Genomic DNA, 27,948 nt, shown 5'->3' with positions numbered 1-27,948 from the left:
TGGGCCGCGCGCCGTGCCGGGCCCCACCCCCCGCTCCCTATTGGCCCCAGGGGCCCGCCCCCTCGGGACGCCCCGCCCCGGCCGCTGAGGGCCAAGCCGCGCAGCGCCGGGAGGCAGGAGCGGGCGGCGAGCGGGGCGCGCGGCCATGCGCCGCCGCCTGTGGCTGGGCCTGGTCTGGCTGCTGCTGGCGCGGATGCCCGGCGCCGCGGGGACCCCGAGTGCGCCGCGGAGACCGCGCAGCTACCCGCACCTGGAGGGCGACGTGCGCTGGCGGCGCCTCTTCTCCTCCACCCACTTCTTCCTGCGCGTGGACCCCCGAGGCCGTGTGCAGGGCACCCGCTGGCGCCACGGCCAGGACAGTGAGTGCGCGGGGGCGGCGGCGGCGGGGGCGGCGGCCCGCATGGGTCCCGGAGCGCCTCGCCACTGCCCGTCCGCGGCCTCGGTTCCCTCGGCTGCGAAGTGGGCAGGACTGCTGGCTGCTCAGGGGACCTGAGGCTGCGGGGGGTGGGGGGGGGAGAGACGTCGGGCCGGGAGCTGGGGCGGGTCGGGCCGGGTCCCGGTCATCAGAGCCGACAGCCACCCTGCCTCCCTGGCGGCTTTCATCTGGGGCTCCCAAGGCCCTCATTAGGCTGCACGCGACCGAGGCAATGACAGGGGACTGGCCGGGCCGGTCCCTCTGTGAGGGCATGGCCAGGCGCGGTGGCCTCGGGCTGGGGGAGAGGCCAGGCGCAGGCAGGTGACCAGGGACGGTGGCCACGTCCCTCTGGGCCTGGGTTTCCCCTCCCGGCTGGCAGCGTTGGGTGGCTGGTGCAAGGGGCTCTTGTCTTTGCTTTCCGTGGGCTGTGTGGGGACCCCAGTCCCTGAGGGGCTCCCAGAGCAGAGGGGTGGCCAGGGAGGAGGGGCCTGGGTGGAGCCTGCACAGGAGAGCCGGCCGGTGGGCAGAGGCCACGGAGAGGATGGGGAGTGGGTGGTGCCCCCTCCGAGCTGGACAGGAAGCTGGCTCAGAGCAGGCTGGGGCTGCTGCGTCACCTGCTGGTGACGGGGTCCTCCCGCTGCTTCTGGTCCCCCACGGCAGCCAGCGTCCAGCCAAGTGTTGCCCAGGCTGGACACCCTCGGAGAGAGGCCCCCTGCCCTTCAGATCTGTCAGGGTCCAGGGCGTGGCCAGTGTGACCTGGAGGAGAGGAGTGAGTGGGTGACCACAGTGTGGGCGGGGCCAGGCTCCCTGCCTGACCAAGCCCCCCCCTCCAGGTGTGGTGGAGATCCGTTCTGTGCGTGTGGGCATCGTGGTCATCAAGGCTGTACACTCCGGCTTCTACGTGGCCATGAATCGCCGGGGCCGCCTCCACGGGTCGGTGAGTGCCGGCAGGCGGGCGGCGGGTGGCAGGCGGGGTCCCCTGGTCTCACACCCCGCCCTTCCCCACAGCGTGTCTACACCGTGGACTGCAGGTTCCAGGAGCGCATCGAGGAGAACGGCTACAACACCTACGCCTCACTCCGCTGGCGCCATCGTGGCCGGCCCATGTTCCTGGCCCTCGATGGACGGGGGGCCCCTCGGCGAGGTGGCCGGACGCGCAGGCACCACCTGTCCACCCACTTCCTGCCAGTGCTGGTCTCCTGAGGCTCCGAGACACGGCGGCAGCTCAATGACAGATGGCGGAGGAGCAGGTGGACAGAGTTCGGCAGACCCTGGGTCGGAGAGCAAAGGCCCGGCCACGCGTCTCTTCTGTGCATGAAGCCAGGGTCTCCTGGGTGCCAGGTGCTGAGGCCTGGCCAGCCCAGGGAGGACCCAGCAGGCACCTCCTGGGCTGCAGGACGCCGCCCGGACTCTCGGGGACACAGAGGCTGTGGTGCAGCGGGCGCCCCCTGCAGGCCGAGGGCCTCCACGCTCTTTGCCGTGAGGTGCCTGCCAGCTGGACGTGGCCAGAGCCCCTCGGTGCTCAAGTTGTCCCCCTGCAGACTTCCTAACCCAAAGCGTCCACTCTCCAACAAGAACAGCAGTTTCTGGCGAGGGGCTGCGAGGCCCGTGGCGGGGCCGTGGGCAGACAGGCAAGCAGCAGCCCACGCGTGTCTCCTGGGTGCAGTGCCGTCCACATGCGGGTGACGACTGCACACGCGGAGCCCTGGAACTGAGAACATCTGTGCCGCGGCCCCTGCCACCGAGCGGGAAATCTGCACGGAGCTCGTGGTCCGGCGTCGGGCGGCCCTGTGGGCCTCCGGGGAGCGAGGCAGCACGTGGAGAATCTGCCGCTCTGCCTTCCAGATAAGTAAACAATGTTGAAACGCAAAACCAAGAACAGCAAAGCCAGGATCGCTCAGGGAAGACGGCAATGCTCGTGGATGCCAGGGCCTGGGCCCCGCCCAGTGACCTGGACGCTGGCCGGATTCACGGGGGTCAGGGTGAGAGGCAGCGGCGCGACCGCAGCGGGAGGGATCTTCGCCCGAGGCTGCCCGCCGCGCGGCCCGTGCCCACTGCCCGTGCCAGGGCCGGGCCCCCACCCGGGTGGCGGCAGGCTCCCCGAGAGCAGGGGCCCTCGTGGCACTCACTCCGGCCCGGCGGGGTCCGGGCATCTCGCTGCGACTCCAGCGCTCACAGCTGCGGGACCTGCGTCCGAGCCCCCGCCTCCCTCAGGGTGGATCCCCGGCGCAGGCGCAGAAGGAAGACGCCGGCCCTGCATGTTTCCAGGGGTGTATTTTAAAAGGCTTTACACACACACACACACACACACACGGCTTCCCTAGAAGCGTCCACCGCAGCACTTGGTCCCGGGCGTCGCTGGTCTCCAGGGCTCGCTGGCGCAGGAGTGCGGGGCCATCCTGGGTGGTGCTCGCCTGGCGCCACAGCCGAACCCGTCTTTCCACAGATCACGCACGGCCGCGTGTGAGCTAAAACGTCCATTTATTTCAAAGCAGTAATAATTTAAAATTATAAAAACCTTCCCGCCGTTGAACATTTAGAGGGTGAGGTTAGAGACCAAGGGGACGGGGGTCTGGGACACCCTGGAGGGGCGCGCGGCCGGTGCCCTCCGTCCGGGAGCACCCACGGCCCGGGCCGTCCCTGCCCCTCTGAAGGGCTGAGCCGGGCTAGCTCCGGTCCCGCCCCGGAGCAGGCAGGGTCGTCCGAGCTCTGCCCACGCAGCCCGCGGCGCAGCGGGCGCTGACCGACGCGGGCGCCGGCACCTGCAGCCGCGCAGCCGCAGAGGCTGGGAGGGGCGGAGCTCTCCCAGAGGCTCGGGGTGCGGCCGGCGCCGGGATCACGAGTTGCTGGTGGCGTTCTCGTTGCTGGGCGAGCTGGACGACGACGAGGAGGACGAGGACGAGAAGCTCACCCCGCCCAGCCCCGGGGGGTTCGTGGCCGTGTTCTGTCCCGTGAGGCTCTTTCGGCAGACGGGGCAGCTGTCGTGCTGTCCGCGGGGGAGAGGGCGGGTTAGCGGGGGCGAGCGGGGCGGGGCGGGGCGTGGTCGGGGCGTGGCCGGCGCTCACCTGCTCCAGCCAGGGCACGATGCAGCCGTCGTGGAAGAGGTGGTTGCAGGGCAGCTGCCGCACGCGCTCGCCCAGCGCGTAGTCGTCCTTGCACACGGGGCACTCGAGCCCGGAGCCTGGCGGGAGCGGGGCCGGGGCGAGGGCCGTGAGAGCCCTGTGCGGGCGGGGGGGGGGGCAGCCACCCGCTCGACCAGCCAGGACCCCGCGGAGCCCCCCCAGGGGCGGAGCCGGCTGCCTACCTACGTGCTCCGCGGTGACAGGGACGGTGGGCAGGGCCTGGATGCGCTCCTTGTCTGCGGGCGGGGGGCCCGTGCTTTCAAACTGATTGAGGAGCTGAAAGACAAGAGGCGAGAGTGCCGGGAGCTCCTCGGGGGCGGGGGCGTGCTCCTGGGGGGGGAGAAGGCCGCCGTCTGCCCGGCCCGCGGGGCTCTGAGCCGCAAGGCTGCGGGACCTGCAAAAGCACCGAGGCTGCGTTTGTCCCGGGGCCGGCACCCGGGAGCCCAAGACACCGCGGGGCCACAGGGGCGCCCGCCCCGGACCCACTGCCCGCCCTGTGCGAGGGACCAGGACACTCCCGGGAGGCTCCCGGGCCTGAGTGCCCAGCACCGAGTTCCCGCGCGGGGACTTGGGGACACGCCGTGAGGCGGCCGAGGCTTGGACAGAGGCGGGGAGCGGCCGCTGGCAGCTCAGGCCTCGCCCGAACTCTGCTGGTCTGGGGCAGGACACGAAGGCGGCGGCCTGCCCGTACCTGTGTGATGATGGCGTCCAGGCCATTGGCCCCCCAGGCGTAGTCCATCGGGTTCGAGTGCAGGACACCCCTGGGCGGAGAGGACGGGTTCAGTGGGCTGCAGGGGCAGGGGCCCCCCAATACTCACCAGGGCTCAGGCTGGGGATGCCCCCTCCACACACACACACCTCACCAGGGGCCCGGGCCCAGGCTGGGGATGGCTCCACACACACACACACACACAAACACTCACCAGGGGCCCGGGCCCAGGCTGGGGATGGCTCCACACACACACACACACACACACACTCACCAGGGCCCAGGCCCAGGCTGGGGATGGCTACACACACACACACACACACACTCACCAGGGGCCCGGGCCCAGGCTGGGGATGGCTCCACACACACACACACACACCAGGGGCCCGGGCCCAGGCTGGGGATGGCTCCACACACACACACACACACTCACCAGGGGCCCAGGCCCAGGCTGGGGATGGCTACACACACACACACACACTCACCAGGGGCCCGGGCCCAGGCTGGGGATGGCTATACACACACACACACACACACACCAGGAGCCCAGGCCCAGGCTAGGGATGGCTCCACACACACACACACACACACTCACCAGGGGCCCAGGCCCAGGCTGGGGATGGCTACACACACACACACACACACACACACACCAGGGGCCCGGGCCCAGGCCCAGGCTGGGGATGGCTACACACATACACACATACACACACACATACCAGGGGCCCGGGCCCAGGCCCAGGCTAGGGATGGCTCCACACACACACACACACACACACACACACTCACCGGGGCCCAGGCCCAGGCTGGGGATGGCTCCACACACACACACACACACCAGGGGCCCGGGCCCAGGCCCAGGCTAGGGATGGCTCCACACACACACATACACACACTCACCGGGGCCCAGGCCCAGGCTGGGGATGGCTCCACACACACACACACACACACACACACACTCACCAGGGGCCCGGGCCCAGGCTGGGGATGGCTCCACACACACACACACACACACACTCACCAGGGGCCCGGGCCCAGGCTGGGCATGGCTCCACACACACACACACACACACACACTCACCAGGGGCCCGGGCCTAGGCTGGGGATGGCTCCACACACACACACACACACACACTCACCAGGGGCCCGGGCCCCTGCTGGGGATGGCTCCACACATACACACACACACACACTCACCAGGGGCCCGGGCCTAGGCTGGGGATGGCTCCACACACACACACACACACACACTCACCAGGGGCCCGGGCCTAGGCTGGGGATGGCTCCACACACACACACACACACACACTCACCAGGGGCCCGGGCCCAGGCTGGGAATGGCTATACACACACACATACACACACACACTCACCAGGGGCCCAGGCCCAGGCTGGGGATGGTGGCCGGGGTGATGATGCCGTTGACCAGCTGCTGGATGATCCTGGGCAGACGGAGGGGCTGGTCACACAGGCCGGACTGCGCTCAGCTCTGGCTAGCAGCTCACAGCCGCTGGACAGTGCAGGGGCAGAGCACCAGAGGGAGCCGGCGAGGCTGTGCAGGTTCCTGGCCCCCTCTGCAGGACCCAGGGGCCCCCAAGTGCCAGGTGGGGCCCCGGGCCTGCGAGGGCTGGTGAGGGGACCAAGCAGCCACACCTCTCGTGGGCAGCTTTCCCGGTCCAACCTCACCGTGCGGGGTCTTGTCCACCCCCAGGCCCCCTCACCCTTCCAGCGTGGGGACGCCTTCGTGCCGGCCGGTGGCCCGCCGTGCAGTGAGCCGGGCGCGGGGCTGCCGGGCGCCATACCGGTGCCGGGACTGGTGCTCTCGTTCCCGCCGGCTCTCGGGGTCCCTGCCGTCATCAGCCTGCGCCCCAGGGGGGAACGTGGGGATCTCAAAGCTGTCGTCAAAGATGCCGAAAGCAAACTGCCCGTAGCCCTGTGGCAGCGTGAACAGCTGCTGGTCGACATTCTGGGGAGGGAGAGGGATGCTGACCGGAGGCCGGGCCTGGCAGCCGGGGCAAGGGAGAGGGACGGTGACTGGAGGCCGGGCCTGGCAGCCGGGGCGAGGGAGAGGGACGGTGACCGGAGGCCGGGCCTGGCAGCCGGGGCGAGGGAGAGGGACGGTGACCGGAGGCCGGGCCTGGCAGCCGGGGCGAGGGAGAGGGACGGTGACCGGAGGCCGGGCCTGGCAGCCGGGGCGAGGGAGAGGGACGGTGACCGGAGGCCGGGCCTGGCAGCCGGGGCGAGGGAGAGGGACGGTGACCGGAGGCCGGGCCTGGCAGCCGGGGCGAGGGAGAGGGACGGTGACCGGAGGCCGGGCCTGGCGGCCAGGGGCAAGGGAGAGGGACGGTGACCGGAGGCCGGGCCTGGCGGCCAGGGGCAAGGGAGAGGGACGGTGGCCGGAGGCCGGGCCTGGCGGCCAGGGGCAAGGGAGAGGGACGGTGGCCGGAGGCCGGGCCTGGCGGCCAGGGGCAAGGGAGAGGGACGGTGACCGGAGGCCGGGCCTGGCGGCCAGGGGCAAGGGAGAGGGACGGTGACCGGAGGCCGGGCCTGGCGGCCAGGGGCAAGGGAGAGGGACGGTGACCGGAGGCCGGGCCTGGCAGCCGGGGCGAGGGAGAGGGACGCTGACCGGAGGCCGGGCCTGGCGGCCAGGGGCGAGGGAGAGGGACGGTGACCGGAGGCCGGGCCTGGCGGCCAGGGGCAAGGGAGAGGGACGGTGACCGGAGGCCGGGCCTGGCAGCCGGGGCGAGGGAGAGGGACGCTGACCGGAGGCCGGGCCTGGCAGCCGGGGCGAGGGAGAGGGACGGTGGCCGGAGGCCGGGCCTGGCAGCCGGGGCGAGGGAGAGGGACGCTGACCGGAGGCCGGGCCTGGCAGCCGGGGCGAGGGAGAGGGACGGTGGCCGGAGGCCGGGCCTGGTGGCCGGGAAGGGGGACTCGGAGCACCGTGAGGACACGCAGGTGAAGCCACCGCCTGCAACGCCAGCACCCACGAGCGACTCCACTCCCACCCAGCTCCCTGCTGACAGCCTGGGGGGCAGCAGGGATGGCTCAAGTGCTTGGGGCCCCGCCACCCCCATGGGGGACCCAGCTGGAGTTCCAGGCTCCTAGCTACGGCCTGGCCCAGCCCCGGCCACTGAGGCCACCTGTGGAGTGAGCCCGAGGGTGGAAGCTTACGCCCTCGCCAGCTGCTCTGTCACTGCTGGCCCGGGCTCGGGGCGACGCCAGGGAGGCGTCGCAGTTGGTTGTGAGATGCGGGGATGCATAGGGGGCCGAAGGCAGGACTGGTGTCAGTGTCAGCGGTGTCGCTGGCCTTGCTGTTGCCCCAGCAGGGTGGACAGCAGTAGGAGGGGGCGTGTGGAGGGCCCCCACTCCAGCAGGGGCAGCCCCCAGGTCAGGGGCCCAGACCCACCTCGAACGGCTGCCGGCTCTGGCTCTGGTCGGCGGGGGCTGTGGACGGGGCAGAACTGTTCTCTGTGTTCCTGGGGAGACAGAGGTGTCAGCGCTGGTGTTCGTCGGGGGGGGCCCCCCAGGGGGTCACGCCCTGCCTGTGCCCCCACTTCTGGACCTGTGAGCCAGGGCCCCAGGGCGCTGCTGCCAGGTGCGGACCCCACCCTGGCCTGGGCTGCACCAGGCGGGAGCAGCTGCCCCTCCCCTCCTCGGCTGCACACCATCGCAAGCCCATGTGCGCGTGACCCCTTCCCTGCACGGCCAGCGTGCCCACCCCCGGCCTCCACCGTCGAGGTCACCTGGTGTCCTCTGGAAGCTCCTCGATGAAGCCGGACTCGCATCTTGGGCAGGTGTAGTCCTGCAGGAGAGCAGTGGCCACTGAGGGGGACTGCCTCCTGGGCCCCTCCCGGATGCCCCCACGGCGACAGAGGCGCTGCTCGGCAGGGCCAGTCGACGCCCAGGGCAGCCCTTCCAGAACACTGCAGAGCCCCGGTGCCCAGACCCCCCGGACTGCAGTGGTCCCGACGCTCCCCCCACAGCAAGCTGTGTGCTGGCTGGATCCCCAGACGAGCGGCCAGCCACAGGGCGCGAAGCCATGGTGGGCGGACCTGTGGGAAGGAGGGGCCTGGCGAGGGCGGCCCCCATGGGCAGCACGTGTAGGACTCAAACGGACGCGGCTCCCAGGAGGACAGGGCTGGCACCGCGATTACTGGCTCCAGGAAAACGCCGACCACAGCCGCGTCTCGCCTGCAGCCAAGCCCACGAGTCTCCCGAGAGACGCGGCCGCCGGGACGGCCCAGTGCCCCTCGCAGGTGAGCGGGCACACAGGGCGCGCGGCCCACGCAGCCATGGGCACAGCTCACCACGCCGTGCAGGGACCCAAGGACCCCTCGCTCAGGGAGACACAGGCACAGAGGCCACACCCTGAGCGACTCCACCAGCAGGAAGCTCCCAGAGAATCCAGGGAGACAGGAAGTGGATGCGTGGGCGCCAGGCTGGGGGAGGCAACCACAAATGGGTGTGAGGTTTCTTTTGGGGTGAGAATGTTCTGGAATTAGACTGCGGTTACGGTTACGTAACTCTGGAGACCCTGAACCTAGCGACTGTGCACCCAGCGTGCGACATGGGAACACGGCCCCGGAACCCCGGCTGTGCCGTGCACAGGTGCGGCGACCAGGACGGGACACCCCACTCGAGTCGTCCTGCTTCCGATGTCGGGGCCTGCAGGAACACGAGCTGTCTGCCACCCGGGCTCGGGGCGGGCACCCAGCACCCACGCTGCTCTGACTCAGTCCACCTGGACGGCTGCCCAGGTCCCAGCCACACCTCAGCCAGTGCTGGTGGCTGGCCCCCGCCACGGACGGGGAACGCAGCTCAGAGGCGTTCTGGCCCTCGCTGACCTGCGTCCACCCCTGGCGCAGCCCACAGCTGGGGTGTGCCCAGGCCCCCAGCCTCCTCCCACACACAGCTGGGGTGTGCCCAGGCCCCCAGCCTCCTCCCACACACAGCTCAGGTGTGCCCAGGCCCCCAGCCTCTCCCCACACACAGCTCAGGTGTGCCGAGGCCCCCAGCCTCTCCCCATACACAGCTCGGGTGTGCTCAGGCCCCCAGCCCCCCCCTTCCCAGGTAAGCAGAGCCAGTGCACACACGGTGCACACAAGGTGGCCGCCCTGCCCCCTGGCTTCAGATCCACGCTCAGATGAGGGCCCCGGCACAGCCCTGTGCTGCTGCCCGTCTGTGCCCCACACCACCCCTCTGGCTGTCGCCTTGGCAGAAGTCAGGGCCAGGGGCCAGCGCTGTGAGCACGGGGGGCAGCGCCGGCACCCCGTATGAGCCTGGCGGGAGTGCCGGCTGTGCCACTTCCCACCCAGCGCCCCACTGACACACAGGGGCGTGGGCCCCGCCTCCCACAGGGAGGACCTGGGTGGAATTCCAGGCCCCTGTCTTCAACTGGCCCAGCCCTGGACACTGCGGACACTTACTCCCTCCCCATCACCCTGCCTTTCAAAAAAAGCTTTTAAAAAAGAATCAGGTTCAAAAGTCACCTCGACACCCCCACCTCATGGGCAGGAGGCTCAGTGCCAGGCTCTGTCCCCCGCCAGCCAGCCCAGCGCTCAGAGCTGCCCGGGATCCACGCAGACCCGAGGTCGAGGCCTGGCAGGACCCGAGCCCCCGCTCCAGGCTGGGGGCGGGGGCGGGGCCGGCACACAGGGAGAGGCCCCTCTGTGCCTGCCCACCAAGGGGCCCGCGTCCCTTCTCTCACACTGCCTCGGTGCCACGGTCAGCTCCGCAGAGACCCCCCCCCCCCCCGGGCCCTGTCCTCTGAGCTGCTCTCCATCCACTCTCGGGGGCCACAGCGGCAGTCCGGGCAAGGCAGGGCGCCCAGGGGGTGAGGGCCCCTGCACAGCTCCCCACTCGGCCTGGCGCCCGCTCACTCCTCAGCCGGGGGCACTCAGCAGGCTCTGCCACCCAGGCTGCCCGCACTAGGATCACACCCCAGGGACGCCCCAGCCGGGTCCCCTCCCTGGCGGGGATCAGGCATCTCCGGCTTCCCTCCTGCCTGTCCCAGGTCCGGTCCCGGAAGCTGCTGCTGGGGCCAGCTCCAGACCTGCCTGCCTAGGGGGCGGGGTCCATGATGGCAGAAACCACAAGGGGCAGACCGGACGGCAGCCACGGCCCCCGCAGGGTGAACCCAGAGCTCCGTGGGACACAGGTGGCACTGACAGCAGGGCCCCGCGCTCCCTGGGGACGCGCTGCTGTCTCTCTGCACCCCGTGTGCCCAGGCACCCTGCCGCGCCCAACCGCCGACCCAGGGCAGGGCACAGCAGTTTCCAGCTCTGAGCCCCGAGCCCCCCTGCCCCCACACCGCCCCCACGGCATGGATGCCAGCCCTGCCCATGCCCCAGCTCCCACACCTCAGCCAGCGGGACCCAGAAGACCAGCGTGGGCCTGCACGGCTGCCGCTCCCACACGCCAGCCCCACGCACTCCACCAGAGCGGGCCCTGCACCACCGCCGGGGGGCGGGTCCACGGAGCCCACCCCACAGAGAGCGCCGAGTGCTGGTCCACGGCCACAGCGGGCAGGGACCTCCCGGATCAGCCTGCGTGCCCACGGGCAGCCCAGGACCCCCGTAGGGGAGCTGGACACTCCCTCTGCTCGCGATCACCTGTCACTCGCCGGCCAAGGCCACAGGGCGAGGAAGTCGCCCAGGCACTGCCCTGCGCTGCCCCGGGAGGCAGGCCAAGGCCAGCCTTGCAGCCCACCCACGTGGGCCCCCAGGACCACAATCCCGTGCTTCCCTAGGGCTTCCGGGGTGGGGGGCTCACACCAGCCGCCCCCACCTGCCACCGACGGGGACGGCCCAGAGCTGGGCGCCCCGGAAACCGGAAGCGGCAGGCACAGGAGACTGAGGGGAGCGGGCGGCTCTCAGCTCCCCGAGTCCGCAGGCCCACATCCTCCTCCCCCGTGCGCCAGAGGACCCGACGCGTTCTCCCGTGGGTTCCTCTTCCCTGGTGGCCACGGCGAGACGACACGGAGAAGGCACACAGCCAGCCGCCGGCGCCCCGAAGTCCTCGCCCGCAGGCCCGGCCCTCCAGCCGGCCCAGGCGCAGGCAGGCGCCAGCGAGCCCGGCTCCCGCCTCCTCACGGCAGCCGGCGGCCCGGCGGCCCCAGGCTCGGGAGCATCCCCCGAGGTGCCCCGAGGCCAGCTCGAGGACCAGCGGCCTGGCCGAGCCGGCCGCGCCCGGCCCCAGCCCGGGGTGCGCACTGCAGCCGCAGCACTTGCCCCGCGCCCAGCCCGGCTGCAGGGCGGAAGCCGCACCTGGGCCTGCACCTGGCGCCGCCGGACGCCACGGCCACGCGCTCCGGGGCGCCCTCGCGACGCCGCGGGGCCCGGCTCTCCGCAGCCGCCCTCCTCCCGGCCCCCGACACGCGGCTCGCGGGGCCTCGGTCTCCCCGCCTGCACGCCCAGGTTCGAGGGAGTCAGGAGCCCGCCCCGGGGTCGCCGGGGCCGCGGGGGTCACCCGGCCCCGCCTCCGGGCCCGGCCTCAGTTTCCCGCCGGGGCCAGCGCGCGCCGGCCACCCCCGCCTCGCCCGAGGCCCGCCGCCCGCCCCCGCCCCGGGCCTCACCGGCAGGCGCGGCACGATCTCGACCGAGCAGCAGTGGCAGAAGTACCGTCCGGGCTGCGGCGACGCCTCGGCCATGGCCACCGCCGCCTCCTCCGCGCCCGCCCCCCGCGCGGCGCCGCCGCCGGCCGTTTGCTGCTCCCTCGCCGGCCGACGCGCCCGCGCCCGTTCACGCACGGCACGCACGCTCACGCACGGCGCGGGGCGGAGCCGGGCGCGGAAGAGGCGCCGGGCGCACGCGCGGCTGGCGACGGTGGCCGCTGAGGGGCAATCTAGGGGCGGCCGCTGGCGGCGCGCCGGGTAGGGGCGTGGCCAGGCCCGGAGGCGGAGCCCGGGGCGGGGCCTGCGTGGGACGGGGGTGGAGCTGCGGGTCGCTCCGGCAACCGCGGCCAGGGGCGTGGCCAGGCCTGGCGGCCACGAAGCTCCGCCTCTCCCCTCGCCGCCGCGGGGACTGCGGTCTGCCCTAGTCCTCCCCGCCCGCCGCGTCCCGGCTGCGCTCCGTCCGCGGGGCCCCCACGGTTCCCCCATGCGCTGCAGGGGCCGGCCGGGGGCGCCGTGCCCGCCGCGGACCCCTACTGGGTGGGACCCCCGGGTCCTTCCGGCCCGCGCCCGTCGGCCTGGAAACCTTAGCCCCTCGGGCCCGGCGCCACGCGGCTTAATGCGGGGCGTGAAACCCGCGTGCGGGACCCTGGGCTGGGTGGGAGCGCGCGCGGGGCCCGGCTGGCGTCAGGCTACAGAGACCACATGGTGCGGCTTTGCGGTGCGGAGCTTGCGAGTGCGGGCCTCGGGGTGCGGGCGACCGAGCCCGGGCGGCCGACAGAGGGCGCGCCGGCCTCGGGGCTGGGCCCTCGGGACGCCCCGCCGCCCCCATCCCCTTCCCGGCCTCTTGCCCCCCAGCAGGACGCCCCACCGCTGGGGGTGTCCCCCGGATCCTGGAGCGACACAGGTGCCAGGGGCACCCAGCACAGCTGGGGCCCGCACCCTGACCCCTGCCCGGTCCCCATCTAGGCCGGCCTGGGGCTTGGGGCCTCAGGCCATCCGTCCACGTGCAGGGACACGGATGTCCTGGGCTCCCCGCCCCTCGGCGCCCACCAGGACGCCCTGGCGCCTGCACCAGGGCTGCTGCTCTGCCTGGCGTCCTCTGCGGTTCGGGGTCACAGACCGGCCCACTGTCCCTCGGACGCCCTGCTGGTCCCCTGGGTGGGGGACCTCAGGACAGGGTGAGGGGAGGGCTCTGGGCCCACCTTGCAGGGGAGGGAGACAGGCAGAGCCCCCAAGGCGGCCGCGGCTCACTTCTCAATCTTATTGACACATGTGTACTTGCACGTCTCTATTAAAAATTTGCGTACGTATTTATGTAAAAGGCAGAACGCGAGAGGTGGTGGTGGGGTTTCCATCTGCTGGTTCACTTCCCAGATGTCCACAGCTGTCAGGGTTGGGCCAGGCCAAAGCCAGGAGTGTCCCGGGTCTCCCACTGGGTGCAGGGGCCCAAGCCCTTGGCTCTCACTGCTGCCTCCGCTGGGTGGAGCCTGCGCCCCAGGTGCAGCAGATCAGCTGGGGGCTAGGTCGGAGCTGGTGTGCAACCCTCCCGGCAGGTTAACCCCTGAACCCCCTGCACCAGGCCCCGGCCGCTCCTGCGGCCCAGGCTGCTCTCCACTGTTCTTGGTTTGTTGCCCTGTGTATTTGATCTGTCTTCTGTATGAGTTTCTTACTTTGTTACGGATACTTTTTGGTTTGTATCTTTTGCTTATTTTTCAGTCTTCTTATATCTGTGGCGTGGGGTTCCCAAGTGAACCCCTTATTGCTTTATGCTCTGCAGCTCATGGCTGTGGATAAAGGCCCCGGACTCACTCTTGTGTGTCGGCGTCAGGGACCGGGCACTGCCCGGACAGATTCCTCCACGCCCCTTTAGATTTTTTTGTTTTTCTTTATTTGCAAGGCGGAGAGACAGAGAGAACTTCCGTCTGCCGGTTCACTCCCCGGGTGGGGCTGCAGCCAGGAGCCAGGAGCTCCAGCCCGGCCTCCCCCATGGGTGGCAGAGGCCCCAGTGCCTGGGCCCCCACTGCTGCCTCCCAGGGTCTGCCTCCGCAGGAGCTGGAACTGGGAGGAGCCTTGTGCTCTGCTGACTTCATCCTACAGTTTGCAACCAGCCGGGAAGTTGCAGAGCAAGACCCCAGGCGGCCTTGACCCAGCTGCCCAGCTGCCATCTTGCTGTGTCTGTCCCTAGGGGGTCGCCCAGCACACCCAGGGGAGCTCCCTCTGTCCACAGCTATGGAGCCGGATGCCCAGGGACCCGGGCCTCCAGGTAGCCCTGCTGGAACTGTCCCCTGGGCCCTCCCCTTCCCCCACTGCCGTCTCCAGAACACCTGGAAGTGGGCAACAGGCAGAGAAGGGGAGGAAGCCGTGAGAGTCGGGCGTCCAGGCAAACGATGGCCCAGCCGTCTGATGCCCACGGTGCTGAGAACCGATTTTAGCCCCGGAGACCAGGGCATCGGGTGGCAGGGCTGGTGCTGCACGCTCTGGGGGCCGTGGTGGCCCAGCCTGGGCACCTGCAGCTTCCCCAGGTGCCACTGGCTGGGGTGGGGTCACATGGCTGGGTCCAAGGCAGTGGCGGGCAAAAGGAATGACTTTGGTCAATCCGAATTCACCGTGGGGCTCAGCGGGGGAATGAAGGTGGCTTCCGGGGTCCCGGGATGTAGGGGGCACCGTGGGGAGGGATGGCTGTGGTAGGGACGTGAAACGGCCCGGACTCTGTCCTCAGGTCCTGGGAGCCACGGTGGGGCAGGGGCTGGGGTGGGGACACCTGCCACACCAACCATCACCTGGCCCAGGCTTTTGAGCACCACGCACTCGCAGAATCTACCAGGCCTTGCTGCCCTGGGCCCAGGGGGTCCCCGAGACCTGGGCCGGGGCCACGACCTGCAAGCTGGGGCAGAGGTTGACGGTGCCTGCAGCCTCGGCCTCCCCTCTGGGGGAGGTGGGAGGGGCCTTCTGGGGAGCTGGTGTTGGGGCTGCAGGCACAGAAATACATTGTAAACCGTCTTGCTGGGGCGGGGGGGGGGGTCGGGCATGGCCCGCATCCACCTCTCTTGGCCTTGTGTCTTGCTGGGCGGCGGCCACGGCCACGGCCACCTGCCGCTCCAGGTGCCCGGGAAGAGTCCCAGAGGCTGCTCGCTGATTGGCCATGGCTGGGCGTGTGCCCACTGCGGGGGCTCCGGGGGCTGGAACACAGGAGGCGACAGCCCCCCAGGACCAGAGGGGGCCGGCCTCAGGGTTCCATCAGAACAGGGCCTGGTAATCCTTTCCGGGCCGACCCAGTGCCAGCGCTGGGGGGGAAGCTGCCTCCTCGGCACCGGTGAGCAGCAGGGAGGCCCACCCTGCCCCTCCGCCCGTCAGCCCTCGCACTCGGAGGCCGGAATCTGTGCCCGTTTTACAGATAGGAAAGCAAAGGTCCCGGGGCCCGGCCCTCAGCTGTGGGCTGTGCTGGCGAAGCCGCGCTCCCCGGGACAGTTCACTCTGTGCTGTTTCGGCTTCCAGGGGCCACCCACATTCCTTGGCACGGGGCCCCTTTCTCCATCTTCAGAGCCAGCAGCAGTGGCCAAGACGGCCTCAACGCCCCCTCTCACTGGACGCCGAGGGACAGGCCTCCAGTTTTCAGGGTTCAGCTCCAGCCCTCAGCCCCCTGCCCTGTGACCCTGTCTGTCTCCCTTGGCGGGCTCTGGACGGCCGGGGGCTCATCCAGCATGCACCGACGTGAGTCGTCACTCCATGTCCACCTGACAGGGCCCGGGCAAAGGAGCAGAGGCCCCAGGGAGGACATGGGGCTGGGCGGGGAGGGCCAGGCCAGGGGACACAGCTGCCTCTGGGTGGCCCAGCCCATGGCCTCGGGCCCGGCAGGCCACCGGCCTGGGACCTCGGGTTCCCTGCAGAGGCCCCGAACCCACGCCAGCCAGACAATGACCCTTTCATCTGCACAGCCCAGGACACGGCAGCACGGTCACAGCAGGGTCAAGCCTTGGCCAAGGTCACCATCCAGCTCCGGACACCCACAGTGGGGACACCCTGCCCAATCCCGAACTGGACAGACTCCCCGGGGACTGCCGGGGGCCAAGGCCAGGCCGAGATGGCCGCTGTCCTGCGCTGGCCAGGAAGGGGTGTGGCGCGGCCTCGGCCGTCCTGGCTGTGGGCAGCCTCAGCCTGCACTCCCGTGGGAACAGAGGTGGCCCCATCCCCTGCGCTCCTTGCTTCAGGTTCATCTCCTTGCTCCAGGTTCATTTGTTGGTGCTCGGCTCTCAGTCGCCCCTGCAAGCCCTGAGCTGAGTGAGGGCGGCCAGGGTCTGCCTTGGTTGCCATGGCACCCAGCACCCCCACACCCACCTGTCCAACTCCTCCTTGGAAGCCAGAGCTCAGCCCAAAACGGGAAGGCGCCCCACCAGCCCTAGACCCCGCAGGCCCTGCAGCCCTGGGAAGCACCTCTGCCGGCTTGCAGGGTCTGGGCTGGGGGGAGGGGAGGGGGCCGGGCAGAACAGCCAAGCCCCCCAACCTCTTGCTCGCCCCCAGCCGTGCACCAGCTCCAGCCTTTAGCAGGGCAGCAGCCGCACCAGCTGTGGGGACTCAGCGGGACCCAGGGCACCTGTGGGCCCCACCAGCGGCCATGGCTGCCCCTCAGAGTGGCCGTCAGACCCCTGAGCCTACAGCCACAGGGACACCTCAGGGGCCCCCTGACCCCGGCCCCCCAGGGCTGCCACCCCCGCGGACACAGCCTCACGCCCGCCACTCGCGGGCCCCGCCCCACCCAGCCCCGCCCCGGCCCGGCCAGCGGGTCCTTTATAGGCAGCGCCGGCCCCCAGCGCTCTGGGAAGTCGGTGCCGCCGCCCTCCCCACCGCCCGCGACCGTCTCGGCTCCGCCATGCGTCCCGGGGCGCCGGGGCCACTGTGGCCGCTGTCCTGGGGTGCCCTGGCCTGGGCTGCGGGCTTCGTGGGCTCGGGGGACCCCGCGCCCGGTGAGTGGGGCTGCCGGAAGCAGCTGGCGTGTGGGGGCGGGCCACCCACGTGGGGCTGCCGGGCTGGGGGGTGCTGAGCCCTGGAAGGCTTGGGGCTGAAGCAGGGTCAGGGGGGGTCAGCGGGGGCTATGACCACGACTGAGCCCACACGACAGCCCCGTGTTGTGGGCGGGCTCCTCATCCACGTGTCCCAGATGGGGAAACGCTAGCAGAGCCCAGAGGTGGCAGAGCCGGGGCGAAAGCCTGGGCGGTCCCAGGCCGGTCCTGATGCCCCGATGGGGGGAGGAGGGGCAGGCAGCCACGCAGGGGCCGGGGGCTGGGCACTGACCTGAGCGCCCGCGGACTCAGGGCCGGCGACACCCCACCCCCGGCCTCAGTTTCCCCTTGCACAGGATGGGCGCCGGGTTGCAGACAGGCCCGTGGGGTCGTGGGGGCTGCGGCTGTCCCCGCCCCCGCGCACGGTGAGGAAGCTGAGGGCCGGCCGCGCCCCCTCCCCGAAGGCCGCGTCCCCGGGGAGACAGTGAGCTCATGCTAGGGGAATGTTCCCAAGTTGCAGTGAGTAAGAGGCGGGCCAGGCGAGGGGGGGCTGCCGGGAGGGGCTCCGCGTGCCCCCGGGCGCTGTCTAGACAGAGGGCAGAGGCGGGAGACGCAGCCCCGGCCCGCTGACCCTGGCTCGCCCAGCGCCTGGCGCTCTCCGTGCTGGGCAGGGTGCCAGCCCCAGGCCTCCTGGGATGGCGGGGCGGGGAGGGCTGAGAGAAGGGATGTGGGGAGGGGGATACCTGCGCAGTCACCCACCGAGCACGTCCCCGCAGCCACGGCCGACCCGCCTGCAGGAGGTGTGTGCTGGCTCCAGCAGGGTGGGGAGGACACGTGCAGCCTGGTGCTGAGGACCGACGTGAGCCAGGCGGACTGCTGTGCCTCGGGCAGCATCGACACCGCCTGGTCCAACCTCACCCACCCCGGGAACAAGATCAGCCTCCTGGGCTTCCTGGGGCTGGTCCACTGCCTCCCCTGCAAAGGTGAGCGCCCGTCCCGGGGCCCCACGGGAGCCGGCGGGGCGGACGCTGGCCTCTCTGCACCTGCCGCACCTGGTGGAGGCACCCTGGGAGTTGGCTTTTCTCGTGGGTCAACCCTGCTGCCCCTCACCAGGGCCCAGGCCCAGATTCGTGGGTCTGTGCCGGGAACTCAGCAGCTGTCCAGGCGCCGTCTGGAGGACGCTCAGCCCTGCGGCGGGGAGGCCTGGGGCTGGCCGGCTGGCCACGGTCCGGCAGGCAGCACCCGCAGAGGCCGCGGCTTGGCTGGGGCGATGGACCCCCGCCGGGTGGACCCCGCAGACCCCGCCGCAGGTGGCTCCGTTCCGCTCGGCTGCAGTGGGAAGCGCGCTGGGGCGGCCCGCGTGCCCTCCGGGCGCGTGTCCCGCTCCTGCCCCGCTCCTCACATTGGGCCCCCGCTGCGCGGCCTCGGCTTCCCCGTCGGTGAAACGGGCGCGAGCAGGGGAGCCCGGGTCGGCGCGGTACGGGCGCGGGCTCCCCGGCCTCGCTGCGGTGGGCTGCGGGGGCTCCGCGCCCCGCGAACCTGGCCGCGCCCGGCCTCCTGTCTCCGCAGACTCGTGCGACGGCGTGGAATGCGGCCCGGGCAAGGCGTGCCGCATGCTGGGGGGCCGCCCGCGCTGCGAGTGCGCGCCCGACTGCGCGGGGCTCCCGGCACGCCTGCAGGTCTGCGGCTCGGACGGCGCCACCTACCGCGACGAGTGCGAGCTGCGCGCCGCGCGCTGCCGCGGCCACCCGGACCTGCGCGTCATGTACCGGGGCCGCTGCCGCAGTACGTGGGGGCGGGGCGGGGCGGGGCTGGGGCGGAGCCAAGGACCTGCGCGCCATGTACGGGGGCCGCAGCCACAGGACGTGGGGGCGGGGCGGGGGCGGAGCCAAGGACCTGCGTGTCGGGTACAGGGGCCGCTGCAGCAGGATGTGGGGGCGTGGCTGGGGCGTGGCCTCAGGACGTAGGGAGGGGACTGCAGAGGGCGGGGCGTGGGCGGGGCGCGGGGTTCAGTCCAGCGCATCTGTATTCTGTCACTGGATCGGACTCAAGAGAGGTCAGGAACGAGGAAGAGGAGGCCCTGGATCTGGGAGATCTGGGGCTCCCCAGGGGCGAGAGTTTGAGAGTGTTAGGGATTGTGCAGGGGCGGGGTTTGTGGGCCGTGCGGGGGCGGGGCGCTTGGGAGGGGATGGCCCTGGAGTGCAAGGCGGGGTGCTTGGAAGAGGATGCCCCTGGAGTGCGGGGCGGGGCTTGTGGACCGTGCAGGGCGGAGCGTTAGGGGGGGTTGCCCTGGGGTGCAGGGGCGGGGCTTCTGGGCCGTGCGGGGCGGGACGTTTGGGAGGTAGATAGCCCTGGGGTGTGGGGGCGGAGCTTGTGGGCCGTGTCAGGAGGGTGCGGATGAAACCCGGCGGGGTGCACCGCTCCGCCCTGACCAGCCCGCGCGCTGCCTGCAGAGTCCTGCGCGCACGTGGTGTGCCCGCGGCCGCAGTCCTGCGTGGTGGACCAGACGGGCAGCGCGCACTGCGTGGTTTGCCGGGCGGCGCCCTGCCCCGCGCCCTCCAGCCCCGGCCAGGAGCTGTGTGGCAACGACAACGTCACCTACGTGTCCTCGTGCCACCTGCGCCAGGCCACCTGCTTTCTGGGCCGCTCCATCGGCGTGCGCCACCCGGGCAGCTGCACAGGTGCGGGCGCGCGGGCCAGGCCCAGCTCCGGGGGCTCTGCAGCCGCGCGGCCCGCGCTCACGTGCCGTCGCTCCGCAGGACCCGTAGGACCCGCAGGACCCGTAGGACCCGCAGGACCCGTAGGACCCCCAGGACCCGCACGCGAGCCTCCGGGCACCGAGTCCGAGGAGGAGCGGGAGCCGGAGCCGGAGCCAGAGCCAGAGCCGGAGGAGAACGCGGTGTGAGCCCGACTCGCTGCCTCGCGGAGTCTGTGTTCCGGGCATGGGGACCCTGGAGGTCCCGCCGTCGCGGAAGGATGGCGGGGACGAGGCCTGGCGCGCGGAGCACGGGCCCGGGAGACGCCGGTCCCGCCCCTCTGGGGATGAATCTCTTCGTGGTCGCCGCCCCGCCCGCCCGCACGGGCACCCGCGGGGACCTGGGGTCCGGAACACGAGGCGAGGAGGGGTCTAACCCAGGACGTGGGGACGAGAACAGGACGGGATGGAGGCTCTGGCGGCCTCCCCTTTCCTCTGGACCGCCTGGGGGCGGGCGCGGGCGGCCTGGACCGGGCCACACAGCCGCCCCGCGCAGCCTCGGACTCAGCGCGGGTGTGCAGCGGGCGGGGCCAGGGCGCGGGTGCGGACAGCAGGACGTGGCGGACGTGCGTGGTCCCCGGGCTTGCTGCACAGCGCACAGGGCCCCGCGCCCCCCGCCGCTGCTCCCAGCCCCTGGGTCGCGCCCAGGCGCCGCTCAGCATCCGCAGCCTGCGTGGGGGGCCACAGGCTCAGGCCCGATGGAGGGGGCGGGGAACCCCGCGGGGAAGGGACCCGGTGCCCCGAGTCTGGGGCGCGGGAAGGCTGCGTCACCCTCCGCACCCCAGAAATGCTTACCCTGGAGCGCCCGCGCCCCCCCGCAGCCGCCCCCGACCCTCGGAGCCCTGCCCTGCCGAGGCAATAAAGACCAGAAAACCACGGCGGGGGCTCCCGGAGCGCCCTTTACTGCCTCTCTTGGGCGGACCGGCCAGGGCAGGGTCTCTGGAGAGGCAGAGACCCTGGGTGAGGCGGGGAGGGAAGGAGACGCCATTGCGGGTGGGGTGGGCGGCAGCATGGCTCAGGGAGTCCCCAAGACGCTGGGTGGCTTGGGGTCCAGAAACGGAGACTTGGCCTTGAAGGGTTAGGGGTGCGCCGATAACAATACGATTAATAAGTGACAGTAATAGCAATGTGCTACCTACCGCTGGGTGCCCCGAGCCGCTCTGAGCAGACTTAAGAGGTGAGGGCCAAGGCCAGTCCCCGCCCCCCACAGCGGGCCAGGGAGACCCCCGCTGCCCCCACCTCAGTTTCCCCATGTGGATGGCAGTGCCGTTGGTTCACCAACATTGGGGCGGGGGAGGAGGATGGAGTCTGGACCGAGGGGTGGGGGCAGCTGAGCTGTCGGTCACTGCTTCATTCTATGCCCTGGCCTCCCACCCACCGGCTGACCAGGTCCACTGTCGCACCTGTGGAGGCATGGCTTTGGCAGGTCCTCCTAGGTGCCCAGGGGGCCGGGGTGCAGGGCTGGGCTGCTGAACCACCTCCCAGATCCAGGCCACGAAGGCTGACACCTGCGTGTACACGTCTGGGGTCTTGGGGTCCCCACACCAGAGGCCTGAGAAAGAGACCAGGCCGTGGGCCCGGCTCCGGCATACCAGGGGTCCCCCGGAGTCCCCCTAGGGCGGAGGGAAAGGAGGAGTTAGAGGCCTGCAGACCTCGGCCCCTAGGGAGCTCCCACGTGGCTTCCCTCATTTTCCCTCATTCCTTTTTTTTTTTTTTTTTTGACAGGCAGAGTGGATAGTGAGAGAGAGAGAGACAGAGAGAAAGGTCTTCCTTTTTGCCGTTGGTTCACCCTCCAATGGCTGCTGCGGCTGGCGCATCGTGCTGATCCGAAGCCAGGAGCCAGCTGCTTCTCCTGGTCTCCTATGCGGGTGCAGGGCCCAAGCACTTGGGCCATCCTCCACTGCCTTCCCAGGCCACAGCAGAGAGCTGGCCTGGAAGAGGGGCAACCGGGACAGAATCCGGTGCCCTAACTGGGACTAGAACCCGGTGTGCCGGCGCCACAAGGTGGAGGATTAGCCTGTTGAGCCACGGCGCCGGCCTTCCCTCATTCCAAGGTCACCTGCTGGCTCACTTCCCAGACGGACAGGAGCTCCCCTGATCTCCCCCGTGGGTGCAGGGGCCCAAGCGCTCGGCCATCACCTGCTGCCTCCCAAGTGGGAATTGGAGCAGCTGGGACTGGGACCGGCGTGCAGCGCGGATGCTCTGTAAGCTGTGGTTCCGCCAGCTGTGCCACAGCGCCAGCCCCTCCCAAAAGCTACAGTCACTCAGGGCCCCGGCCTCCCAGGCCAGCCCTGCCCTCTCTGGGGACCTGCTACTGCACCCCCTCCACTTATGCTAATGGAGGCATCTTCAAAAGGCTCTAGGAGTAGAGGAATAAGGCCTGGGCCTGTGGCAACATATGTTGTGTTTTTTTCTCCATTTTTCCACGAGCATCGTGAAGTCTACGGGGCTTTCTGCAGGGCACAGCCTGCACCACTGGCCAGGGCTGCCTCTGTGTGCCTCCACACCTCGCAAGGCCCCTTCCAGCCCTGGCTCCTGGTGGGAGGCCTCCTGCACGCTGGGCCCCACCGCCCCTCCTCCCCACCACCCCTCCATCCCCCTCCTGTGAAGTAGCCGGGCAGCTGCACAAGTGGACACAGCGAGGCCAAGGGAGAAGGCACTGACCTGGGGCTGAGACGCCCAAATCGGCCCCTCTCCTGGCCCCAGCTCCCTGCTGACGCACCGCAGGGGGCAGCCGTGATGGCTCAAGTGCCGGCCCCCGCATGCACGTCAGGGACCTGGACGGAGGTCCCAGCTCCCGGCTCCGGCTGGACCCAGTCCCGGCTGATGTGGGCATTTGAGGAGTGACTAAGAGGACAGGGGCTCTCTGTGTCTGTCTCTCTACTAAGAGTTTTCTAGAACAGAAACAGGGTGGCTGTCCACGGCCGCACACCCAGGAAGTGGAGTCTGTACTGGGCCTGGAGTTCCAGCTCTGAGCCTCCCAGGCCTCCTTCCTCCCAGCCCCCTCACCGTGGGGCTGCCTGTAACAGGCTCCAGGCGCGGGTGGACCAGCCTCCTCCAGAGGGGGGGGCTCTGCTGCCCCCTCCTGGACTCAGCCTGCGCCACACACAAGTCTGGGGCAGGTTCTGCAGTGAGTGACCTGCACAGCTGAGCCTGGCCTGGCACCCCTGGGCCCCTCCCCCTACTCCGCCCTCCCGCGCCCCAGCTTCTCCTCGGGTCAAACACCGCGGGACTCAACCCCCACCCCCTAGGCCTGGCCGGTTCCGGCTGGCTCCGGCCGGCTGTGGTGCCAAGGGCATCTCACCGTGCAGAAGCCACGCCTCCGGCGGTCTCCGCTGCGGGTGCAAAGCATGTTGGGGCTGAGCTGACCCTTCCAGGAGCTGTTGCAGGCGTCAAGGCCCAGCACGCGCACCTCGGCCTCCATCAGCCCCGGCGGCGACTCCTCGAAACTGGATATGGAGCCCCAGCCGGCCACCCGGCACCGCACCCCGGCCGCTGGGGGCTTGGCGCCCGTGCGCGGCAGCCGCAGCAGCCCCACGGCCGGGCCCAGGACGGCAGAGCGGTTCAGCTGCAGCGAGAGCAGGGGGTTGGGGCGAGCCCCTGCCCCCCACGAGCCCTACGCCCCCCTGCCCATCAGGCCTGGGGGCTCTCCCAAACCCCTACCTCCTCCCTGCTCCCAGCCCTCCCATGGCTGCCCCCCCACGCCCTGCCGCCGCCCACGCCGTGCCGCTGCCCGAAGCCCCGCTCCACCCCCTCCGGCCTTTCCCAGACACCCACTGGTCTCCCAGGCTGCCGCCCCGCGCGTCTCTGCTGCTGAGACACGGTGGGCACTCAGCCCTGGGCCGCGGGGAGAATGGCTTGGGCCTGGTTCTGGGCTCACTCGGGGGTCTTGGGTACCACCCCTCAGTCTCCCCACAACGCACCCGACGAGCCCTAGCAGCAGGACCTTGTCCCCCGCGCGCTGCGCGCTGCGCATTGCGTACTGGGTGCTGCTCTGCGGGTGCTGTCCTGGCGGCGGGTTTGGGAAGTAGGTCCCGGAAGCGGGCTCGGGTGCGGGCGTGATGCCCTGAGCAGGAGGGGGTGGGGCCCCCCACGGACGCACGCACGCGGGCAGGGGCGAGCCTGATTCACGGGGGAGCTGCTGCCCACCCAGGGTGCTCCACGCGGGGCCAGCGCCTGAGCGCCCCACCACCACGTTGAAAAGCGGAAGTCGCCCCGCGCTCACCCGCAGCAGGCAAATGTCGTTGGCGTGCGTGGAGGGCCGGTAGTCCGGGTGCCCAAAGGCGGCTGCAATGCCGAGCACCTGCTGGGTGGGCTCCGGGGTATGCAGGGCGTGGGCCCCCAGAACCACCAGGCCCGAGCGAGGGTCTCTGTGGGCGGACGAGCGATGCGGCTGTAGCCCAACCCGGTGACCAGGGCGCTGGGAGTCAGCCCAGGGGGTCTGTCCAGGGCTCGGGGTCAGGTCCCCGGCTGCTACGTGAACCTGGATCCCGACGCAGAGCCTCCCACTGGGACCTCAGCTGAGCCACCTCCGGCTCGTACACCCCCCCCCCCCCCAATTCCTGACTTCTCCTTGCCCAGCTTGTCCAGCCCGGCTCAGATGCCCCCTCCCAGGTGCCTGGGAGACACTGCTCACCTGCCATGGAAGCAGTGGGCCGCCGAGACCACCCAGCCGGCTCGTAGCAGGAATCCCCCGCAGTGCTGCTGGCCCTCGAAGCTCACCGCAGCCATGAAGGGCCGGGAGTGCGGGGTCACCTCGCGGCCCCCCACGACCCGGGCCCCCCAGGAGCCTGTGGGGGCAGGGAAGGGCCCATGGGGGTGACTGTGGCAGTGGATGGGGGCCAGGGATGTGGCGCAGGGGGATAAAGGCAGAGACAGAGGGGCTTGGGGCAGCCCCACCAGTGCTGGGAGGGGCCTGGGACCCAGGAACCTGGGCCTGAGCAGCTGGGCCCTCCCTCGTGGCTGGGCCCCCAGGGTGCCAAGGTTCCCCAGGGCTTCAGGGTGGGGCTAGGGTGGGGGTCCCCGGGGGCCTCACTGGGGGGCCTTGTGAGCAGCGTCAGCACCATCAGCAGTGGGGGCCCCCAGAGCACCATCCCTGGCCCCATGGCTGTGGTGAGCTGGAGAGTCCTCTGGGCCGTGGCCTCCCTAGAACCCAGTGCCGGGAAAGGGGGAACCAGCCTGCGGGTGGAGGGCCCAGCACCCAGGGGGTGGCTCTGGCAAACGGTGGCTGCGTCTTGGTGAGGGTCTCGCGCAATTGCTGGGGTGAGAGCCTGGGGCGGGGCTCCAGGGCTGCCACTCAGAGCCGGGACACGGGGCCTCTCTCATTGCAGCCGTGACTGTGTGGCTACCTGCTTCCTGTCCCTCGCATCACAGCCCCGGGCGGGCGCAGAGCTTGGTTCCAGCTGAGCGGCGGCAGCCCGGCTCCTGCACTCCCCTAGCTGTGGGAAGCCCACCGCCCTCATTCCCAGCTCTGGGGCAGCCAACCCCAAGGGGCAGCTCCCGAGCACAAAGGGCCTGGGCACCCCAGCCAGCGCTCAGAGCCTGCTCACAGCTCCCTGTTCGCGTGGCCACAGCTACATCCCCAGGGACCCTAGAGAGCGTGGGGCCCCCTGGCCTGGCCCAGTCCCCTCCCTCCCCAGCGGCCCCTGGACTTGCAGCACGAGACAGAGACCCAGATGCCCCCAATGTGGGAGCTGCAGCCGCGCACTTTGCTGTCTGTCCCTGGGTCGCTGGTGGGGACGCGGCCGAAGTCAGGGGCCGCGGGCCAGGTGCTTCCTGCCCTTTGCTGCACAGTTGCGAAACAAGCAACGGCCTCGCCTGACCCAAAGACCAGTGGGCTGTGCCTGCAGCTGCAAACAGATGGCCGGGAACCCGGAGCTGCTGGACCGAGGGCCCAAGGGGGAGCTGAGTGCCTCCTGCCTTGCAGCCCTCCCAGGGGGGCCACCCAGGGCCAGCAGAGGGGAAGTGGGGCTTGGCTACAGTTGGGTCCCTGGAGCTGCTCCCACAGCTCTCCGGGCCTCACTCTGTCCCTAGGAGCTCTTGGGACTGGCGACAAGACAGCAGGTGCATTGGGCACTGGGGGCACAGAGGCCCTGGGCACTGTCTGAGGGCTTTCACCTGCCGGGCTGTGCACTGGGCACGCTCACCTGGGCGCCCTCTTGAGGCCCCCACCTGCCTTTGCTGTGCAGTGGGCACACTCACCACTCTCTGGCACTGCGGGGGGGGGGGGGGAGACGACAGAGCATCTGACTGTCCCAGCAGCGGCCTGTGCCCAGGGAAGACAGGAAGCCCCTGCCAGTGTGGGATTCACAGGAGCACCGGGAAGGAAAGGCTTCACACACAGACGGAGCCACCTGTCAGGGGTCCCAGGCAGACAGCCCTGAGCCAGCAAAGGGGACGGCACAGGGCTGGGGCTCCGGGCGGACACTGGGCACCGGCGGACTGTGTGGGTGTGGGCAGGGTGGGTGAGGGGCAGACAGGCTGCCTGGCTCTGCTCAGCCTTGAGATTCAGGCCAAGGGCACCAGGGAGCCATGGAGGGTGAAGGAGCAAGGGCGGAATCTGGCGAAAGGGAGAGGAGACCGAGAGACCAGGGAGGCTGTGGCGGGTGGGGTGGGGGTCCCTGAGGCCCCCCCACAGGCAGGGAAGCCCAGGGCTCAGAGGGGTCCCCCTTGCCCCCTCGCCAGAGTCTAAGGAGTCCAGAGGACGTCCGGGTGCTGGCCAGGTGCGCAAGGTGGGCTGGGCAGGACTGGGGTAGTGGGCAGAAGCCTGGGTGGGAGGACCTCATGGGAGCCAAGGGTTCCGGGGTCCATGGAGGGGGCCAGCAAGGGCGCAGGGCGGTGTGAGGTGCTTCAGGGCACTGTGGGTGAGCAAGTGGACAGTGAGGATGCTGCCTGGGCACAGGATGCCCACCTGCCCTGCCCCCACGGCCCCCCTGTGGCCAGGTGATGCCACTTAGGGCTGCACCTGTGGTGTCGCTCCTTCCTCAGTGCCCACCTGAGGGGCCCGCCTGGGGGGCTGTGGCTTTTGCTGAGGGAGGGGACATTTGGGGCTGGGGCCAGGAGAAAGCTTTGCCCCCCGTGCTCCCCCACTTCTTCCTGCTTTTAGACAAAGGGCACCATCACTCCCCAGCCCTGAGCCACTGAGCTCAGGAACGGGACCCACGGCCTGGCCCTGCTGCTACGGATTCCACCCCACACTGGTTGGGCTGCAGGCAGTGAGCCGGCAGATCAGGAGCCACCCACGGCCGACTCCGCCCCCCCCTCCCCGCCTCTGTAAGTCTGCTTTTATTGCCAAGTCCAGGGACAGAGGCTGCCTGGACACCACTGCTGGCAATGTGTACCATCGGCCCTCGCCGAGGAGGGGGCATCGCCCAGCCGAGGGACACGGGGACCTGAACCCAGGGCCCCTGAGACCCCTGGGGTTGGACCTGAACCCAGCCTGGGGTCCGGGGTTAGGGACTAGAGCCCCAGGACACCACACTGACCTCTCTAATTTGGCAAATTTCTTATTAAGAGGGGTCAGCGCTGTGGCAGAGCAGGTAAAGCCACCACCTGCAGCACTGGCACCCCTTATGTGAACGGGTTCAAGTCCTGGCTGCTCCACTTCCGGTCCAGCTTCCAGCTAACACCCTTGGGAAGAAACCAGGTGATGGCCCAAGTGCTTGGCCTCTGCAGGCACGTGGGAGACCCGGATGGAGCTCCCGGCTCCTGCCTTCAGCCTGGCCCAGCCCTGGCTGTGGTGGGCATTTGGGGAGTGAACCAAGATGGAAGATTGATCTCTCTCTTTGCCTTTCAAATTAGTGAATCTTAAATGTTATCTCTCTGCCACCCCAGTCCCCAGCGTGCTCAGTAGAGCCTGGGAAGAGGGGACCCCGCGCCCTCCACCCCCTTGCTCAGGCCCGCAGCAGCGGGAGCTCCCCGGGAGCAGCCCAGGTTCTGCCGCGAAGCCCGGGCTCCAATCCCCGGGCCCCGGCCCCCAACTCAGCCCGCCTCCCGGCCCTGCACCTGCGGGGACCCTCCACCTGGCTGCGCTTCGCTCAGGGGCTCGCACCAGTGGCTGCTCCCAGACCTCCTCCGGATGTGGGGGCGGCTCCTCGGGGTGAACCCCCACCCTCTTCGCAAGACCCCGTCCGCGCCTGGCGCGCAGGAGAGGCCTCGCTCAGGCTGCTCCCAGGCAGGGACGGGACTTTGGTCACAGCCTGTTCGCAGGCCAGCGCCCGAGGCCCGGACCGTCCCGGGGTGCCTTGGCGCCTGGTGCTCTGACCGGGTCGCTTCTTGCGGGCGCGCGGTGCAGGGGGAGCTGAGGGGCGGGGCCGGTGCGCGGGGCCGGAGGCGCTGC

At 70.5% G+C, this 27,948-nt stretch overlaps 4 protein-coding genes across 10 annotated transcripts; 2 read left to right on the top strand and 2 right to left on the bottom strand.

Annotated features, from left to right (window-relative positions):
- Positions 1-145: 145 nt before the first annotated feature.
- Positions 146-2,423, top strand: FGF22 (fibroblast growth factor 22). 2 transcript variants are annotated; one of them, XM_062178883.1, is made up of 3 exons: positions 146-359; positions 1,249-1,352; positions 1,447-2,423. In XM_062178883.1, the coding sequence occupies exons 1-3, from the start codon at positions 146-148 to the stop codon at positions 1,645-1,647; spliced, it is 519 nt and encodes a 172-aa protein (XP_062034867.1). In that variant the 3' UTR covers positions 1,648-2,423. The 2 variants fall into 2 exon arrangements, with proteins under 2 accessions (XP_062034867.1, XP_062034866.1); XM_062178882.1 differs by having other exon boundaries at positions 1,424-2,423.
- A 755-nt stretch (positions 2,424-3,178) lies between these two features.
- On the bottom strand, positions 3,179-11,935 carry RNF126 (ring finger protein 126). 4 transcript variants are annotated; one of them, XM_062178996.1, is made up of 9 exons: positions 11,820-11,935; positions 7,990-8,048; positions 7,653-7,722; positions 6,049-6,107; positions 5,620-5,688; positions 4,229-4,298; positions 3,720-3,813; positions 3,481-3,596; positions 3,179-3,401 (listed from the first exon to the last, which is right to left on the bottom strand). In XM_062178996.1, the coding sequence occupies exons 1-9, from the start codon at positions 11,892-11,894 to the stop codon at positions 3,252-3,254; spliced, it is 762 nt and encodes a 253-aa protein (XP_062034980.1). In that variant the 5' UTR covers positions 11,895-11,935; the 3' UTR covers positions 3,179-3,251. The 4 variants fall into 4 exon arrangements, with proteins under 4 accessions (XP_062034980.1, XP_062034977.1, XP_062034978.1 ...); XM_062178993.1 differs by having other exon boundaries at positions 3,184-3,401; positions 5,968-6,212; positions 11,820-11,933; XM_062178994.1 differs by having other exon boundaries at positions 3,185-3,401; positions 6,049-6,212; positions 11,820-11,932.
- Positions 11,936-16,692: 4,757 nt separating this feature from the next.
- Positions 16,693-20,508, top strand: FSTL3 (follistatin like 3). 3 transcript variants are annotated; one of them, XM_062178288.1, is made up of 5 exons: positions 16,693-16,819; positions 17,632-17,838; positions 18,425-18,640; positions 19,309-19,536; positions 19,633-20,508. In XM_062178288.1, the coding sequence occupies exons 1-5, from the start codon at positions 16,726-16,728 to the stop codon at positions 19,758-19,760; spliced, it is 873 nt and encodes a 290-aa protein (XP_062034272.1). In that variant the 5' UTR covers positions 16,693-16,725; the 3' UTR covers positions 19,761-20,508. The 3 variants fall into 3 exon arrangements, with proteins under 3 accessions (XP_062034272.1, XP_062034273.1, XP_062034271.1); XM_062178289.1 differs by having other exon boundaries at positions 17,653-17,838; positions 19,615-20,193; XM_062178287.1 differs by having other exon boundaries at positions 19,615-20,187.
- On the bottom strand, positions 20,115-24,715 carry PRSS57 (serine protease 57). Its single transcript, XM_062179399.1, has 6 exons — positions 24,646-24,715; positions 24,247-24,400; positions 23,836-23,980; positions 22,915-23,178; positions 21,014-21,223; positions 20,115-20,279 (listed from the first exon to the last, which is right to left on the bottom strand). The coding sequence occupies exons 1-6, from the start codon at positions 24,713-24,715 to the stop codon at positions 20,115-20,117; spliced, it is 1,008 nt and encodes a 335-aa protein (XP_062035383.1).
- Positions 24,716-27,948: the final 3,233 nt, after the last annotated feature.

Source organism: Lepus europaeus, chromosome 20 (genome assembly GCF_033115175.1).
Source record: "Lepus europaeus isolate LE1 chromosome 20, mLepTim1.pri, whole genome shotgun sequence".
Taxonomy (NCBI): Eukaryota; Metazoa; Chordata; class Mammalia; order Lagomorpha; family Leporidae; genus Lepus; species Lepus europaeus.
This window is presented reverse-complemented; position numbering and strand designations above follow the sequence as displayed.

What these genes read in the sequence shown, in the direction of transcription:
- FSTL3 (XM_062178287.1), top strand. Translation starts at nt 16,726, where the DNA reads ATGCGTCCCGGGGCGCCGGGGCCACTGTGGCCGCTGTCCTGGGGTGCC. An exon ending in CCACTGCCTCCCCTGCAAAG is followed by an intron (nt 17,839 to 18,424) that starts GTGAGCGCCCGT and finishes CTGTCTCCGCAG; the next exon opens with ACTCGTGCGACGGCGTGGAA. An exon ending in GTACCGGGGCCGCTGCCGCA is followed by an intron (nt 18,641 to 19,308) that starts GTACGTGGGGGC and finishes CGCTGCCTGCAG; the next exon opens with AGTCCTGCGCGCACGTGGTG.
- RNF126 (XM_062178993.1), bottom strand. Translation starts at nt 11,894, where the DNA reads ATGGCCGAGGCGTCGCCGCAGCCCGGACGGTACTTCTGCCACTGCTGC. An exon ending in AGCCTGGGCCTGGGCCCCTG is followed by an intron (nt 4,299 to 5,619) that starts GTGAGTGTGTGT and finishes CTCTCCGCCCAG; the next exon opens with GGGTGTCCTGCACTCGAACC. An exon ending in TGTCACCGCGGAGCACGTAG is followed by an intron (nt 3,597 to 3,719) that starts GTAGGCAGCCGG and finishes CGCTCCCGCCAG; the next exon opens with GCTCCGGGCTCGAGTGCCCC.
- FGF22 (XM_062178883.1), top strand. Translation starts at nt 146, where the DNA reads ATGCGCCGCCGCCTGTGGCTGGGCCTGGTCTGGCTGCTGCTGGCGCGG. An exon ending in CTGGCGCCACGGCCAGGACA is followed by an intron (nt 360 to 1,248) that starts GTGAGTGCGCGG and finishes CCCCCCCTCCAG; the next exon opens with GTGTGGTGGAGATCCGTTCT. An exon ending in GGGGCCGCCTCCACGGGTCG is followed by an intron (nt 1,353 to 1,446) that starts GTGAGTGCCGGC and finishes CGTGGACTGCAG; the next exon opens with GTTCCAGGAGCGCATCGAGG.
- PRSS57 (XM_062179399.1), bottom strand. Translation starts at nt 24,715, where the DNA reads ATGGGGCCAGGGATGGTGCTCTGGGGGCCCCCACTGCTGATGGTGCTG. An exon ending in GCCCACTGCTTCCATGGCAG is followed by an intron (nt 23,981 to 24,246) that starts GTGAGCAGTGTC and finishes GTCCGCCCACAG; the next exon opens with AGACCCTCGCTCGGGCCTGG. An exon ending in GGAGGCGTGGCTTCTGCACG is followed by an intron (nt 21,224 to 22,914) that starts GTGAGATGCCCT and finishes CCTCCGCCCTAG; the next exon opens with GGGGACTCCGGGGGACCCCT.